The sequence below is a fragment of the Prinia subflava genome, chromosome Z, assembly GCF_021018805.1.
Source record: "Prinia subflava isolate CZ2003 ecotype Zambia chromosome Z, Cam_Psub_1.2, whole genome shotgun sequence".
Lineage (NCBI taxonomy): Eukaryota > Metazoa > Chordata > Aves > Passeriformes > Cisticolidae > Prinia > Prinia subflava.
The window spans coordinates 96168103-96181638 of NC_086283.1; the positions used below are offsets into that span (position 1 = coordinate 96168103).

At 35.7% G+C, this 13536-nt stretch overlaps 1 protein-coding gene across 2 annotated transcripts in view; it reads left to right on the forward strand.

Annotated features, from left to right (window-relative positions):
- Positions 1-13536, forward strand: part of HOMER1 (homer scaffold protein 1) — a 94911-nt gene that overhangs the window by 35362 nt on the left and 46013 nt on the right. For both annotated transcript variants that reach the window (XM_063422921.1, XM_063422920.1), the window contains exon 5: positions 5845-5987. In XM_063422921.1, the coding sequence (XP_063278991.1) occupies positions 5845-5987 (143 nt within the window). The remainder of the gene's footprint in view (positions 1-5844; positions 5988-13536) is intronic.

A 13536-nucleotide genomic window follows, 5' to 3' on the forward strand; every position in this document is an offset into this window, starting at 1 on the left:
GTTCTGGAGTTTTATTACAGTTAGCTGTGATGTACAAGAAGAGTTTATAAAAGGTATCTCAAAACATGAACTGAGTTAATCTAGGCATAATCAGAGAGTCAGTTACTATATTGATATTTACATTAGTTATGGCTAAAACTAATTATGAATACTTTTATTTTGGTTTGAAAAGAGAAATTCCTTGAGGATTTTATGCCCTATCGCTCTTGTATTCTCCCTGCTCAAGATTTTTGACCCAGTTAGCTATTTGCTTTGTTTTAAGCAGTAGTGAAGACAAAGGCAATTCCTTCTCTTGGAGAATGCAACAGCTTTAAAACTACAGCAGGGATTCCTGAGCTGAGTAGACTGAACCTTTTTTCTGGGGAGTCTTTTCATTGAATCAGTGTATCTTCACTGCTTTTTACTGTAATAGGCTCCTGCTTGTTGATGGAGTAAGGATGGTGGGCAGTTTGCAGAGTGCTGCACAAATTGTTTTATTGCTACCAGAAAGCTACATCTGGTGTCCTACCAAGAGAAGTCAGTGGAAATCAGAACATACACAATGAACAAGTCTCATGTTGTTTTCCCAGTAGGCATTTTGCCCAAACACTAGGCTGGCTTTTGCTGTTAATGGGAAACTGCTTGCTCCATTGAAATGGAAAAAAATCAGGCAGGGAGTTTTATGAGTTTACTATCTCTAAATTTCTGTTAAACTCCAAAGAGACAGTGGAAGTATGTATTTCGATATTATACATTTGTCAATAATATACGCTTGACTTTAGAAACATTGAAGTGCTTCATCCAGGCTTCTGGTTACTTGATGTTATAGGCAAAAAAATTATTCTGCTTCTCTTTTGACACATTGATTAATATTTTGGACTCGGAATTTAAATCTGACACTGTCACGTAGAGTGACTTATTACATGGTTTGGACATAAATATGAGCTATTCACTCAGAAACAAGATGCTTTTGTCTTTCAGTTCATCAGAGTTAAAGCTTTCTCTTAAACTGTGTGAGGTATTGATGTTGCTCATTTTCCTGTACAGAGTTCTTTTTACAGTTGAAACCTAACATTTTATACTGTAGGCAGTTACAGAAAGGTTACTCTGAGCGATTCTATAATGCCTGTTGAGGGCTGCAATTTCATTATCCCACACTTAAGAATAATTTCCTATTCAGGCCTTACTTTTCTTCTGTTGGCTTTTCACTGTGTTCATAAGCTCTAGTGTATTATTCTGAGTAATACAGTTAGTGCAAGTGCTGACACACGAGCACAGTAGTCTTCACATACTGGTTCCCTAGAGAAAAGGGAATCAAATCAAGAACTTCAGAGTTTAGAACACATAAGAAGTGATGGCATCATGGCAAACTCCAGCACTTTTGTGGAACTGGGCTCATTCAGTTGGATTTATGACTGGGAGGAGGATGGGTGCTTGGTACTAGGGAGGGAAGGAGGGACTGTAGAGACATTTGAAAGAGTACATGCTCTGATTTTTGTCATCTGCTAAAAGGTGGCTGCAGGGCAAACAATTCAATTGTTGTTTTCCTGAATAATTTTATAGCTCTTCTTTCCCTTTTGCATAGTGATCCCTTGCAGAGGGGGAGAGTGAAAGAGGAAGGAGATATTTTTAGTAGTCAGTAAACACGTTGCAGGAGCTGTTTCATTGGAGCTTTGACAGCGTTGACAGGAAGGACATTGGGAAGTATATGAACTCTGTAATGGTAACTCCGTTATCTAAAAGGATCAGTGCCTCTGCAGTCTTGGACATGCAGATATCTTTCTGTGTTAAAGTAGTAATAAGTAGGAAAATACTGCATATCAAAACTGGAAAATATACACATCAAGCTTAAAACTTAAATAGAATGTTTTCTTTCTCTTGGTACAGCTTTAAAAAATGTCCCTATTATTTACCAATTAATTCAAGTATTGGATATGGTACATTTCCCACCCTCTGTACTACAGAAATCGAAAAGAGTAAAAGTACACTTTTCTACCTCAGTATGCTGATTGAATGTTTAAGAAATATCTCTATAACTAATGTAACAGAACACTGCACAAGATGTTTGCTGTGTTCACTATTGTTTGATGCAAGCCTGAAAATACCTCTGCTGCATGTGAGTTTCAATTCTGAATACCATGCAAAAACTTGGGAAACTGCAGAGAGATAGAAATCAAGAGATAGCAGCAAAAATACCTCAGAAGTTGGATATTTATTTGTAGTTCAAATATTTAGCAGACTCTAGCCATATAAAAACTTCAGGGCAATTTTGCATTAAGTCCACTGAAGTTAGGTTGATTCCATCAGGTGTTACGTGTGTTAGCAAAGTGTTGCTCCTATGAAGTGCCTCAATAGTCAGGAAGTAGAAGTTCCGTGGGGTTTTTTGATATTTTGTTTCATTGATGGAATATGTTCTTCGGATTTTTCTTTTTTTTTAGTGTGTGTGAAACACATGGTAGAAAGAAAACCATACATAGCCTAATCTGCAGTTACTTAATAGCAGGAGTTCCTTTTCCCCTAAGCAATGATGCTGCTAATTTTAAACTCTTCATTCTCCCTGTTTCTTTAATACTCCCAGTTCTCCGTCTGTCTACCTGCAGGCTTTACTTTAATTTCCCAGAATATCAGATAATAGATAAAATCACCTTTTACCTTAACTATAAAGAGAACTTCACTTGTTCAGAGAAAGACAGTGGCCTGGACTACCAAAATAGAAGAGAGATGCTGCTTTGCTATATGTAAGTCCCATTGAGTGCACTGGGCTTTCTTGAGATGAAGAGTAACACATTGTTTCTGTGACAGAGAACCTGTACTTTTGAGCCATCTGTATGTAGACAGATTTGTATAATAGTAGACAATTTATCTATATCTGGTATGTCTGGAGGCTTTGGTCTAGAAAGAAGTTGTCTATTTCAGGACTTCTAAGACCACCTATGCACATAGCTGTACCATCTAGTGTCCATTTAACTGAGCCTTAGGTTAATAAACACTTGCAACCTCTTACCATGTTTATATAAAACTGACATACTGGCTCCCCTGCTCTGCCACCTCCTATTTCCCAGATCCATCTTGCAATATAGAGAATCATTTTGCTCGTGTCATAAAGTCATGGATTTTGCAGTGGCAAACTACCCACTATTCTCAGTTAGAAGCTTCCCCATGCACACACATTTAGATCTGGAGTTCACTGAGCTGCATAAAGCAATAGCCTGATAATTGTGTCCACCTACTCACATCTCCTTTTTTTTTTCATTAAAAGTAACCCTAATTAGGTTTAAGTACAGAATCAGATAGAGCAGTTTCTTCAGTTTGCAGTTATAAGGTTTGTGAGGTTTGTGAGGTTTCAACCCAATCAGTCTTGTGAGGTTTCACTCCAATCAGTTGGTATCTGAACCTCAGTTCTTTTTTTCTAAGGATGACTGTACTCTGATAGTTTTTTTGAGCCTGGTCATTTCAGATTAAAACCTTTTATGGTTTTTGAAATTGTGGGGTGGGGTAATTTAATCAAAAAGTCTTGTCTGTGATTCTGAGCCCTCCTATGCAAACTATTAGGCATAACTATTGCCTGCAAAATTTTACAATCACACAATTTCTAGTGCAAGAAATGTTTGATTTTTTGTCTTTTTCTCTGTAAAAGTACAAAATTTACTTGGAGCTTGTGAAAAAGTTCTGGAATGATATATGAATTTCTGCAACAAATATTGCAACAAATTCTTTATACATGTTAGGGTGGCAGTAGCTGACAGCCTTACGCCATTGCCAGCCAGTGAGGAGAAGCACTATGAAGAACAGCTGTACCAGGGACATATATGGAATCCTTACTGAGATAGCAATACTCAGTAACTAAACATACTGGACTTGTTTTTGTTTCTTCATGATTTTAGGACCACTAACTTCTTTCTGTTCCTTATTGTTATCACTAAAAGGTGGTTTGATCTATGCTGCAATATCTACTTGTTTTACTTTAAGGAATCTTCTGTAAGTGCATGTAGGGTTTTTTTTTAAGATGTTGAAATTTAAGATGTCTTTCTTAATGAATACCCCACTATTATGTTTAGTTTAAATACTAAATACTACAATGTTATGTGAAGTTAGAATGGTATGCAATAAAAACTTCATTACGTGTGCACATCTCACAAAATGTTTCTAAAATACTTTTACACCTCTAATTAAAATAAAAAGGGAACAGTTTATTATTTATAAACATTTTTTGAAAAATCTTTTCAGTGTGAATGGCTTTTTCTATTATATTTGGTGTTTGTTCATAGTCAGGTCCATTAGGGTTGTCTGCAAATAAATTACTTATCAGACAGGGGTAGCTGTGAATGTGTGAAAGCACTGATTAACCTGTACTTTTTGTGGAAGAGAAACACACTAGAAACTGATGTTTCTTTTGTTCATGACTTTGCAGACCATTACTCTTTAGCTGTTACATAGACGGGGATGCTTTTCTGCCTTAATTTTTGTTACTTGAATTTCATTCATATTAGAAGTCTATGGAAGTACTTTACTGAAAAATAAGCCTAGATGGAATTTGTATTTTTTTCTTCTATTGAAATAATTTTTGTGCATTCACATTTAAAACATCTTAATAAGTAGACCCTGATTTTATGTATCTAGTAGTAGTGTTGCAGGAATTTTATCTTAAAGACACAAACTATGCAAATTGTTTTAGACTGTGGTATGTAATTTTTAAAAATACATAAGGTAGTTTGAGAAGAAGAAAAAAGAGAAGAAAAACCTTTAAATCCAGAAAGTCTTTCATTTATTGTCAGTGGAAACTGTCTATCCTACTGGATGGTGATAATAATAACAATAATAATAATAGTAGTAGCAGTAGTAGAAAACAAAACCATGCCATTCATATGGAATAATTTGTTTGCTTCTTTATATTTTCAGCTCTGTTCTTTTTCATACTTAAATGTACACACAAACAAACATACTGGTATGATGAAGAGTAATGAAAGCCATAGCAATGCCTTCTGCTGGGAGACAACCATGAAGGTGTTCAACTGCACAGCCATAGCTATGTGTACACCTGGGTGTAGCTGGAGTATTCTCCTTCCCAGATAATACCATGGCCAGCAAGAGCTGGGACAGACTAACATGCCTATGAAAATTTTTGCCTGTACTTTGCTGAACAAGTGTTCTTTACAGTTGGCTCATAGGTGAAACTGGGAACACAACACAAATGGCCCTCCCACTGTTCACTTTGTTTAATAAACAGCACAAAAGCTAGATTTTGAAACAAATACCAAATTTTTTTGTTTCACTGCATTAGGATGTAAAGTATGTGTAGCAGTTTTATGTTCTCTAATTTCTGACTGGCCCTGCCCCAGCAGAAAAAAACCCAAGCTACCTTCCTACCTCTTCTAAAGCCAGAAAAAAACCACTTCCCAGAATTCTTCTGTTTTTTAAACTATATAACCCAAAAGCATATCCCTATATTTAATTAGTTAATCCAGTTATTAATTTCCAAACTAATCACTAATTAGTTTTTACTATCCATACTAAACCAACATAGTATGAGACAGGAATTCCAAGTGTCAAGAATCACCCACTATGTATCAAAATGAGGTTAAAAAGTAATTCCAGGTAAGAGAGAGGTCTATAATAAGTGGAAGGTAGGATCTTGCAAAGAATTCATAGGCCACTTGTGTTTTGTACAAGATAATGTGAATCTTTTGGTAATATAAAATTAAATACATGTGATGAAACATGACCATGAGGGATGCCGGAAATCCGAACGTTATATTAATACTAACTAGAATTTGTGTATTGTTTGAGAATGAATGTTGGTGCTTTTATGTACATAACCTTCCTGGGAGTGTTTATAATTTTAATGTGTTGTTTGTTTCACTGAAGGAGTCGGCTGGAGGGGATATTCAGTCTCCCTTAACTCCGGAAAGCATTAACGGGACAGATGACGAGCGAGCGATGCCAGAAGTGACGCAGAACTCAGAACCAAGGGCTGAACCAACACAGAACGCATTGCCATTTACCCATAGGTACAGATTCCATTCCCACATCCTGATTAAGTGATACCTGTCGCCTTCCTTGTTAAAGGGACCTTCTCCCATGGTGTTTGGGGAAAACAAAGCAAACCCACTTCTCACCCAAAAAAATGGACTCGCTTTTTGATTTGTAATATTTTTTCTAATTAAAAAAAAAACCAAAAAACAAACCTATGATAAAATGTTTTGGAATAAGATTTGGGGGAACATTATAGTTTAATCAGCCCTTGAACACGGGTTAGTGTAGGTGTCCCTTTAACAGGAATCAATATTTCAATGTCTAAACTCTTAGTAAAATTACCTGCTTCATAGAATATTCCAATTAAATGATTTTGTACAAGTTCTTTAAGTGGCTGATGGGACTGTATGTCAACATTTCATTGACAAGTTCTTGGAAGAAAAGGGACTCTTACAGAATTTTTGGATTATGAAGTTTAAAGCAGGCTTTAATTGAACAGCTCTCTGACAGTTGTAAATTTTTTCAACTTTTTTTGAAAATGCGAGAGAAGTGCAGCTCTGCTTCAAACTGAATTCTAGTTTTTTGCACTAGGAATGCTGTGCTCTGTTCTTTGAGAAAGGTAGGACTTTTATTTAATTATACAAGTGACAATTTACAATGGATATATCTTGCCTATTAGAAGTAATTGTAAAGGAATCGCTCTCAATAAAACACATAATTTATTGGGACCATGGAGAGTGAGTGAAACATTTAATAAAGTTAGAACACAGCTAGAAATACTAGATTTATTTTTTAAGCATTGTGTAATTCAGCCTAAGTAGAGTTTAAGAGCTCTTGATCAAAGTTTGGGGAATATTAACACCTAAGATATGTAATGCAATTCAAAATGAAACCAAAATTATGCAGAACATGTCAGTTTTTGTAAGAGAATAATACTGTTAAGCATCTGGAAAAAAAATAATATGCATTTTTCAAATGGGGAAAACACTCTAACACTATTTTTTTTTAACAGAGTGATTCTGTTTATTTTTATACTGTCACCAGTGCATGTATTATATGTTTGAGAAGAAATGGTGCATTGTGAGAATGCTATGTGCATGGAGAAGGAGTAATACAAATGTTGCAGATCTATCCATGTTCTGTAACAAGTTTGTTTAAACTGTTTGAGTATTGAAACTTTCTATCAATATTTTTGTGAAAAGGAGTTGTGATAAAGTCCACACATGAATAGTGTGGTTTGTTCTTTTAGAAAAATGATAGTTTGAAGATGTCCCCTCTGGTTCTGCCTATGTAAATATGTTTTCTGGTATGACAATGTAGTAACTAAGTTTGGTCTCCATTGAGCATTACTGAAGACACTTTTAAAACCTTGTTGTCATTTTTAATGATGTAGAATAGAGTTTACCAAACTTTTACATGCATTGCATTTTTCTATCTATTTAATGTATGCAGTGTGAGTGCCTAGTTTTAGGTTTTTATCCTGTTAGATATCAGTAGCTAGAATTAATCTTACAACAATAACTCTGCATTTTGAAGTTTACTTCTTGTTCATTCTCAAAAGACCAGTGTCTTGTTAATAGTAGCTTCAAATTTGTTAGTGAACTATTATGGAAGAAAACCTAAGTTTATAAACCTCTTTGAAATAAAGTAAATTTTGGAATAGGTAAGGATTTTATTATAAATAAATAAGCATTATTTATTTATTAGAAATAAATAAAGATGCATGAAACACATGCACAAAGAAGATGGAAAGTGAGGCCTTCAGGACTCTGTTAATCCTGGTTAAATGGGGATGTTTTTGTAGAGGGTTTTCGTAATAATAAATTGGCAACTGGGTAGACACACCTAGCTGCTTGTGCTGTCTAAAAGGATGTTCTCTGCAGGCAGTTTGCTTGCCCTGATATACAAGGGAAAAAAATCAAAACCCTACGTCTCAATTATTGGAGACTACCTGGACTTGTCATGTGGCACAGAAAAGAACTGTGCTTCCCCTTGTTCCCTGCCTTTCTGATGAGGTGGTGTGTATGTGACACTCTATGTGTGATGGAGAAGAGTTGCTGAAATAAGCCCTTTCCTTGTGCACCCTGGTAACTTCTGCTGATCCTGAGCCTTTTCCTTCTGAATCCTACATTTCAGCAAATGTAAAGTTTAGTCAGCATTCCTGGGTGAGGAGGGTAATGCTGCAAGGGCATTTGAGTGTTGTCTTGTTTGTGGCATTTCTTTTCACTTATTTGCCTTTAGTCCTGAAACTGCTGATCAATCTCCAGGTGCTTTTCAGAGGAAAAGGCATTGTGGATTTCCCTGCAGTGAGTTTAGCTGTAGGACACGAGAGTCACCCAGGACAGTTTACACTGCACTGAAAATAACACTACCATAGCAAGCTTGTTTATTCAATAAATGGAAAAGCTCCATTCTGCTCTGGTATTTACACTGGATATTTATTGTGTGAAGAATGAAAAGGTGTGGTCCTCAGTGTGTGTTGGAGCACATGGGAGCAGTCATAGGGCAGGTGTTGTAGTTGCTGTGCAGGATGAGGTGAGCAGTTCCGTGTGGCTGCCCAGAGGGTTGCCAGGCACAGCAGAGCCAGGTGCCTCTGCAGCAGAGGGGAGGGAGGAGTAAAGGTTTGAAGGGGGCCACTGTCAAATCAGTGATTCAGGTGATGGGTGTCATGTCCTTGTATGAACTGGAAGTCTAACTGGTGTGAAAAAGATCAGAAATTACAAGTGTGAAGGTTGTGCTTTAGTTTATATCCTACTGCTTATGTTTTATGTGCACACCTGAAAAATGTTCGGTTGGATTTTGTTATAACATGCCTTTGCTGGCCTGATATGTTTTCTTCTGCCCTTTAGGTCTTAGCATAAGTAGCTGAGGTCTTTTATTTCAGCAGCATAAGTGTAGACTATTTTTGTATTTAGTTATTTTCTGACCCCAAAAATCAGCATTACTCGAGTCACTAGAGATTTACTAGATCTCAGTCTTATTATTTCAGTAAATAGTTGTAAGAATTGAAATTAACGTTCTCTAGAATATGTCTAAAATTACATTATTTCTTGAGCATTGCAGTGCTGAAGTCTAGTTGCTTCAATTTAATTCTCATCTGGAAAGTCCTAATGCTCTTCACAAGCAGTGTAACTCAGATCAACTGCTTGAGAGATAAGTGTACTAAACAGTTACAAGTCTTGCACCAAAGATAAACTCTTGTAATTAAATATATTGCCTTTTTTAAGCCATGTATGACAAATATTATTGAACAGTGAAGTAATAGAACTGTCCTATGCTCACACCCTATAACATACTATATCACATATAATATCATAATGTCATCATAATAACAAAATATCCCACACCCTATAACATACTATAAACTGAGCACTGCTGTCATGGGTAAATGTTGCCAGAAAAAATGAAGTAAAATGTAGCCTAAGGAATGGCATTAGAATTTTTTTAAGTCTTGTCTGTGACACAGATCAATCCTTTCCTGAACAACAGCTAGTCCAAGAAGACTTTTTTCTAGCAGAATGCAGGTAATCAAATCTAACATATAAATTAAGACTAAAAAATAGACATAATTTTCTTCTATATACATATTTCAGTTCCTAAGTAAAATTTAGTTTCCTCAGGTTTATTTCTGTTTAAAAATACTTTCCACATTCTTCAAGTTGTGACTTTTTTGTCTTTTTCTCCAACTGAAAACTGTTGATTATAAAATGGGGTTTGGAGAGAAAAACAGTTGCTAAAAATTTTTGGCTACTACAGATGTGACTGACTTTTAAAGTTTTCACATGACCAGGAATTGTCTATGCACCATGAGGATTAAAACTTTCAATAAAACTATTCAGTTTTTATATTTTAATTATATTCTAAGGCTGAATAGTGTATCTGGGGAACTTTGCAAGTGCTGCTTCTTGGTAACTGTTGAACTTGCTCTTTCGCTCTTGAAGGGAATAGATTTGCTTATAACAAGCTTTATTTCATTTTTGACACCTTAAGAAGCTGATAAAACACATTTTCAGAAGGAAAATTTAAGTGGATTCTTCTGGGACAAACTTGGAAAGTCTTCAATTTCCTGTCAACCATGACTTGCACCTGTTACCTCATTTTATTTTGTAATACGTAAACTTGGAATTTCTATTGCGTTATGTTTTGATCAGACAATATATAATGTGTGTGCTTGTTGCTTGTTAGTTAAAACTCCAATTTTTGTATTCAAGTTTTTATTAGGGAATTTTGACTCATTGCCTTAGTGAAAATGGACTTAATTCAAATGATGTTTGTATCTTAGATATGTTATTGTCTAGATAGATTACCATTTAATAATGCTGCATGTAAATCCAATGCTGTACAACAAAGAAAAACCAAAAAGTCTTGCTGCTAGGTCATGCTCTTTCTCTGAGTTTTCATTAAAAGTTGTATCTAGAAATCTCTTCAGTAGATGTTTTCACTGTGTGTATTAAAACTACTCACTTCTACAAGCTTAAATATTGTAGTTGTGTTATAGTACAGGTACTTTGTGAATCAGGCAGAACAGTTAACTTGGCTGTAAGGAAAATCTTTGAGTTAATGATTATTGGGGTGTTTTGTAATTTGAATTTAAACTCAAATCCTAGTGTTTGAGTGTTTATTATAGAGTTATGCTTCCTTATCAGGTAGTCCTGGAGTGCATATTTCTTTTTTAAAAATTCTTGTGTTTGAATGTTATTTAACCTGATCAGAGGATAATTTATTCTTGTGAAGAAGCTCACAGGCTCTCTAATCAAAGCTCCTGCTCTAAGAGCAGCCATAAGATAAGATCAAGCTGCTCTAGACTTTATCCACATGGGTTTTGAAAGCTTTCTTGAATAGAAAAGGGTAAAATCAGGCATTTTTGAAAGGTTTCTGTGTAACATAAAAGGCAGCAATTTCTTCACATTGCACAATACTATAGTGAACTGTGACATTTTAGGGCACGCTAGAGGAATTCTGCAAAATTCAATTGCTCTGTTGAACAAGATTATTGTTTCCTGTGTCACATTTGGAGAAGAAACTCAGAGGTGATATGTTCTAGCTATCAGTGTAAGCAAAAAACTGGTTAATATAGAAACTCAGACCTAGATCTGACTTGCCCTCAACCAACATTTTTTGATGTTGTGAAGGCCAGCTGTACTGTTCTTTGGGCTTCCACTGACATAAGCCTGGTGCTCCCTCTCCTTCCCTGACCCAATTCCTGCTGCTTCCCAAACTTCTGCATTTTTGCCTAAGCTGTTGGAATCTATCTCAAATAGGGTCTCCTTCAAAATAAAAGTCCATGCTAGGGAATTAGTAATTTGAAAGGAAGGCCTCACATTGTGTTTGTGTAATTATTCTTTTTATGTTCAGGTTTCCTTGATTTTGGCAATTTCTGATGATTCTTTAAGATATCTTTGAAATACGTAGTAAAAGATTTTCATAAGATGTCTCTAGTAATGGAAGGAGGGGTGGAGAGGAAGAATGTCCATGTTGTATGTGTTGCTTAACTCTTCAAAATTAAGAAACTCTGAAGCTAATAGAGCTAATTTTAATAGCTGGGAAAATGGGTGAAAGCAAAAAACTGAAAATAATCTAACGCTTAAGAGAGTAATTTCAACATCTCCCTTGTGCACCTAGGCATGTTCTTATTTAGGGTATGTGAACTGGTTGTTTCCTGAGGTTTATTTAGTGAGAACTCCAAGAGAATGATGTAAATTATATGAGCTGGGTGTCTGAAATTACGTGATATAAATACCATCCTCAGGGACAAGAAAGCACTCTTGAAACATACCTGTCAAGTACATTCTTAGAGGAGGAATATAATTCTTATGCAATTTATATTTTAAAAGACTCCTCAAAACAACAAAACAAGCCAAAACCATACTACTTTTACTATGTGAATTTCCCCCTTTAATCACATACATAAGAGAAAAAACCCAAAACAGGTAAAACCAAATGAAAATTATCTTGCTTAAGGAATGAGATTCTATTTTTTAAGTAAATCCATTTGATCCAACCTGTGCAAAGGATGGATGACATTAAAGATTGTTAGTACTTCAGGAACTGTAAACTTTGGCTGTGTGAATTGGGATATATGATAGTTAACACTAAATCTGATTCAGTACAGCAAGTGACTCGGGTTGGATTTTTTCGTTGCACCCATTTTTAACAATCATTACTGTTGTTAATATTCTCAAGAATACAAATTTTGAACTGCATTAATTAATTTTAGGAGTCTACTCTTAAGCATGAAGTCATCTGTTTTTGTCATTTTGTCAGGCAGTAGTGGAGGAGACACTCTCTTTATTCTAGATTTTCCAAGTAATTTACTTGAATAACAAGCTTTTTCTATTGTGCATTTTGATACCAGAGTGAATACTTGTTAAAATTTCTGAGCAGTATCTGTGGGGTTTGTATATGGTATGATTTGTACATATATTATTTAAAATCTGATGGATTTTGAGTTGTAAACTTAAGCATGCCATCATCTTTTCAAAAAGCATTATTAAAACTGTAATTTTAGAATATCTTATGTAGATAGTTGATACCTCATGCCTTCTTCGCTCCTCCTTCCATCACTGTTTCTGATATTGTTTAGTCTCATTATAGGAAACCTTTGAACCAATAAGAAGGGATTAGGTGTAAGGATTAGGATTAAAGGGACTGGAGCACCTTCTCTATGAAGGCAGACTGAGAAAGTTGTGGCTGTTGAACCTGAAGAAGAGAATGTTGTGTGGGGACCTCGCAGTAACCTTCCAGTATCTGAAGGAGCCTACAGGGAAGCCAGAGAAGGACTGTTCATCAGGAACTGCAGTGATAGGACAAGGTGTAATCAGTACAAATTGGAGATAGGAAATTAAGTTAGATGTTAGGAAAAGATTATTTCCTTTGGGTCTGGTGAGGTACTAGAGCCCAGGCTGCCCAGGAAGGTTGATGTCCCAACCCTGGCAGTGTTCAAAGCCAGGTTGGACAAGGCCTTAAGCAACCTGGTCTAATGGGGGGTTGGGACTAGATGATCCAACTCTTAACATTCTGTCATTTTGTGATTCTATGAACTGCAAACTTAACTGTCCTGAGGCACCATGAAGTAGACCAAAGTCCATAATATATTAGAGATCTCTTTGAGGTGTCTTTTAAAATTTTTTTTTTCAAGACTGAAGATTGTTGTTAATACCAGAGGGCACACATACACCAAAGAAATGCTGCAGGTCTCAACACATTATTCTCCAAGAAAACAAACAAACAGACAAAAAACTTCGAGAGGAACTTCATAGAATTGAACAGTAACTTCAAAGAATTGCTTTTCATTTTAAACTCATCTGTGGAAAGACTTAGCACTCTGAAACTATAAATGTTATGCTTTCTTTGCATTAGAACTTCACTGCATACTTACAATTTTTCAGCCTCCCATTAAAGAAACAAAACCAGAAAGTCAGTAATATCTGAAGTTTCCAGGGAAGCAAAAGCCAAAGGAACCACATAACTATTGATCTCCTGAGTCTCAATGGGTTTTCCAAGAGTCTTGACCTTGAGAAGAGAAGCCTTTTTTAAAAAGAAAGACAGAGGGGACATTTTGCAGGACAAACACATTTTTCACCA